Here is a 2,756-nt window from a genome sequence, read left to right on the forward strand (position 1 = left end):
TGGTACAGAAGAAGACTCACACTACCACCAGGGTCATAAAACTACCCTTGGAAATGCCCACAACTCCTACGAAAGCCTTGCCAAATACGTGCTTTCTTAGGTTCATGGTACAGAAGAAGACTCACACTACCACCAGGGTCATAAAACTACCCTTGGAAATGCCCACAACTCCTACGAAAGCCTTGTCAAATACGTGTTTTCTTAGGTTCATGGTACAGAAGAAGACTCACACTACCACCAGGGTCATAAAACTACCCTTGGAAATGCCCACAACTCCTACGAAAGCCTTGTCAAATACGTGTTTTCTTAGGTTCATGGTACAGAAGAAGACTCACACTGCCACCAGGGTCATAAAACTACCCTTGGAAATGCCCACAACTCCTACGAAAGCCTTGTCAAATACGCGTTTTCTTAGGTTCATGGTACAGAAGAAGACTCACACTGCTACCAGGGTCATAAAACTACCCTTGGAAATGCCCACAACTCCTACGAAAGCCTTGTCAAATACGTGTTCTTGGGCTGCGAGATGTTTTGTAATACGACTCTTAACAGTGCTGGCCCAGACTGGAAGAGGAGGCTGGGCGTGGGGTAACAGGGGCACGTGGGGCAGACGAGGGGTGTGTGGGTCGGGGGTCAAGAGCCTTATGCCTTCACCTGTTCAGCGGGGGAGGAGAGAAACGATACAAGTAGGCGGAAGGAAGCCCAGTTCCCTGTTAATGAGGTGAATGTTGGTGAGAGCTGGTTGAGAGGCTGTACGGGACATGTAGGGCGTGGAGATTGGTGCCTTGTTGCTAGTGTGGGAGGGACAGCAGGTGCAGGAGCGAGAGGAAGTGGAAAGGTGGGATTTGCAGGGCGAGGAAACTAGAAAAGGAAGCAGCTCTTGAGGGCGTGGGAGGGACAGGAGGGAGAGAAGGAAGAGGAACAGAAGCGAGAGGAATGGAAATAAGGGAGTATAAGCCAGCGAGAGAAGAGAAGGGACTTGCAGGGCGAGGAAACTAGAAAAGGAAGCAGCTCTTGAGGGCGTGGGAGGGACAGGAGGGAGAGAAGGAAGAGGAACAGAAGGGAGAGGAATGGAAGTAAGGGAGTATAAGACAGCGAGAGGAGAGACGGGACTTGCAGGGCGAGGAAACTGGAAAAGGAAGCTGCTCTTGAAGGTGTGGGAGGGCTGAAGAGGCGGGAACCAGCAAGAGGAACGGAAGGAAGGGCAAGGAGAATGAGCGAACGAGATGAGAAGGAGGGCTTATAGGGCGAGGAAACTGGAGAAGGAAGCAGCTCTCGAGGGTGTGGGAGGGACAAGAGGGGGAAGAGAAACAGTAGGAGGAGGAACAGAAGGAAGGGAAAGGAGAATGAGCGAACGAGATGAGAAGGAGGACTTATAGGGCGAGGAAACTGGAGAAGGAAGCAGCTCTCGAGGGTGTGGGAGGGACAAGAGGAGGAAGAGAAACAGTAGGAGGAGGAACAGAAGGAAGGGCAAGGTGTATGAGACGGCGAGTGGAAAGACGAAGCTGTTGATGTGGATGGAAGATGGAACAGGAGGAGAAACAGAAGCAAGGGGGAGAAATATGGATAGAACAAGATATAACATGAAGGTAATACACACACATACGATGTTACAATAATGAAGGAAAATAAACATTGAAGAACAGGTTATATACGAGTAATATACATAGAGTAAGACATAGGAGGAATAGACTAGATAGCAATACAGGAAAATAGAAGAGCTTGTGGTATAGGCCTAAGCTGCAGAGAGTAAGAAATAGGCGTAAAATAACAGGTACAATAGAGTAAGGGAGAGTGAGTAATAGGGAAGGAAGGGCCCATCTCTCCCTCCTCTCTCTCTCCCTTCCTCCCTCTCTCCTTCTCCCTCCACCTGAAGAGTCCTACGCCCTGGCTTGCCCGTCTCCAAGTTCCTCTCCCACACACACACACACACACACACACACACACACACACACACACACACACACACACACACACACACACACACACACACACACACACACACACACACACACACACACACACACACACACACACACACACACACACACACACACAGGGATGACTTTAGGAAAATACGAGTGGCCGCCTGATGTAGTTTTGCCTTATATAACAGAGAGAGAGAGAGAGAGAGAGAGAGAGAGAGAGAGAGAGAGAGAGAGAGAGAATTAAAACGACAGGCGTAGTGTCGCATTGCGGATGTAAAAGAGGAAGGAAACAAGGAGGAGAAAGAAGAAGAGGAAGAAGAAGAAAAAGAAAAAAAAAACTAAAATAAGAAGAAAAAAAAGTAAGATATTGCAAAGTGGCGTAAAGAGGAGGAGGAGGAAGAGGAGGAGGAGGAAGAGGAGGAGGAAGAGGAGGAGGAGGAGGAGGAGGAGGAGGAGGAGGAGGAGGAGGAAAGAAGGGAGAGAAAGAAGACACTTAAAACTTCTTGGTAAAACTGAGAGAGAGAGAGAGAGAGAGAGAGAGAGAGAGAGAGAGAGAGAGAGAGAGAGAGAGAGAGAGAGACTTTCCTCCTCACTTCCCTCTCACCTTCAAAACTTTTCCCCTCCGTTTCCCTCTTTCCTCTCCAATTTTTTCCTCCGTCTCTCCCTTGCATTCTTTTTTTCCTCCTCCCTTTTTATTTTTCTCTCCCTCACGCCCGCACTTTTTACCTCCCTCCCTCCCTCCCTCTCTTTTTTCTCTCCAAGGTGTGTGTGTGTGTGTGTGTGTGTGTGTGTGTGTGTGTGTGTGTGTGTGTGTGTGTGTGTGTGTGT

At 48.9% G+C, this 2,756-nt stretch overlaps 1 protein-coding gene across 2 annotated transcripts in view; it reads left to right on the forward strand.

Moving 5' to 3' along the window:
- Window positions 1-1,912, forward strand: part of LOC126986739 (zonadhesin-like) — a 3,826-nt gene extending 1,914 nt beyond the window's left edge. For both annotated transcript variants that reach the window (XR_007739928.1, XM_050843117.1), the window contains one exon: window positions 101-1,912. Coding sequence is in view for 1 of the 2 variants with exons in the window: in XM_050843117.1 (XP_050699074.1) it covers window positions 101-725 (625 nt within the window). In the remaining variant the exon portion in view is untranslated. The remainder of the gene's footprint in view (window positions 1-100) is intronic.
- Window positions 1,913-2,756: the final 844 nt, after the last annotated feature.

Source organism: Eriocheir sinensis, chromosome 6 (genome assembly GCF_024679095.1).
Source record: "Eriocheir sinensis breed Jianghai 21 chromosome 6, ASM2467909v1, whole genome shotgun sequence".
NCBI classification, from domain to species: Eukaryota; Metazoa; Arthropoda; class Malacostraca; order Decapoda; family Varunidae; genus Eriocheir; species Eriocheir sinensis.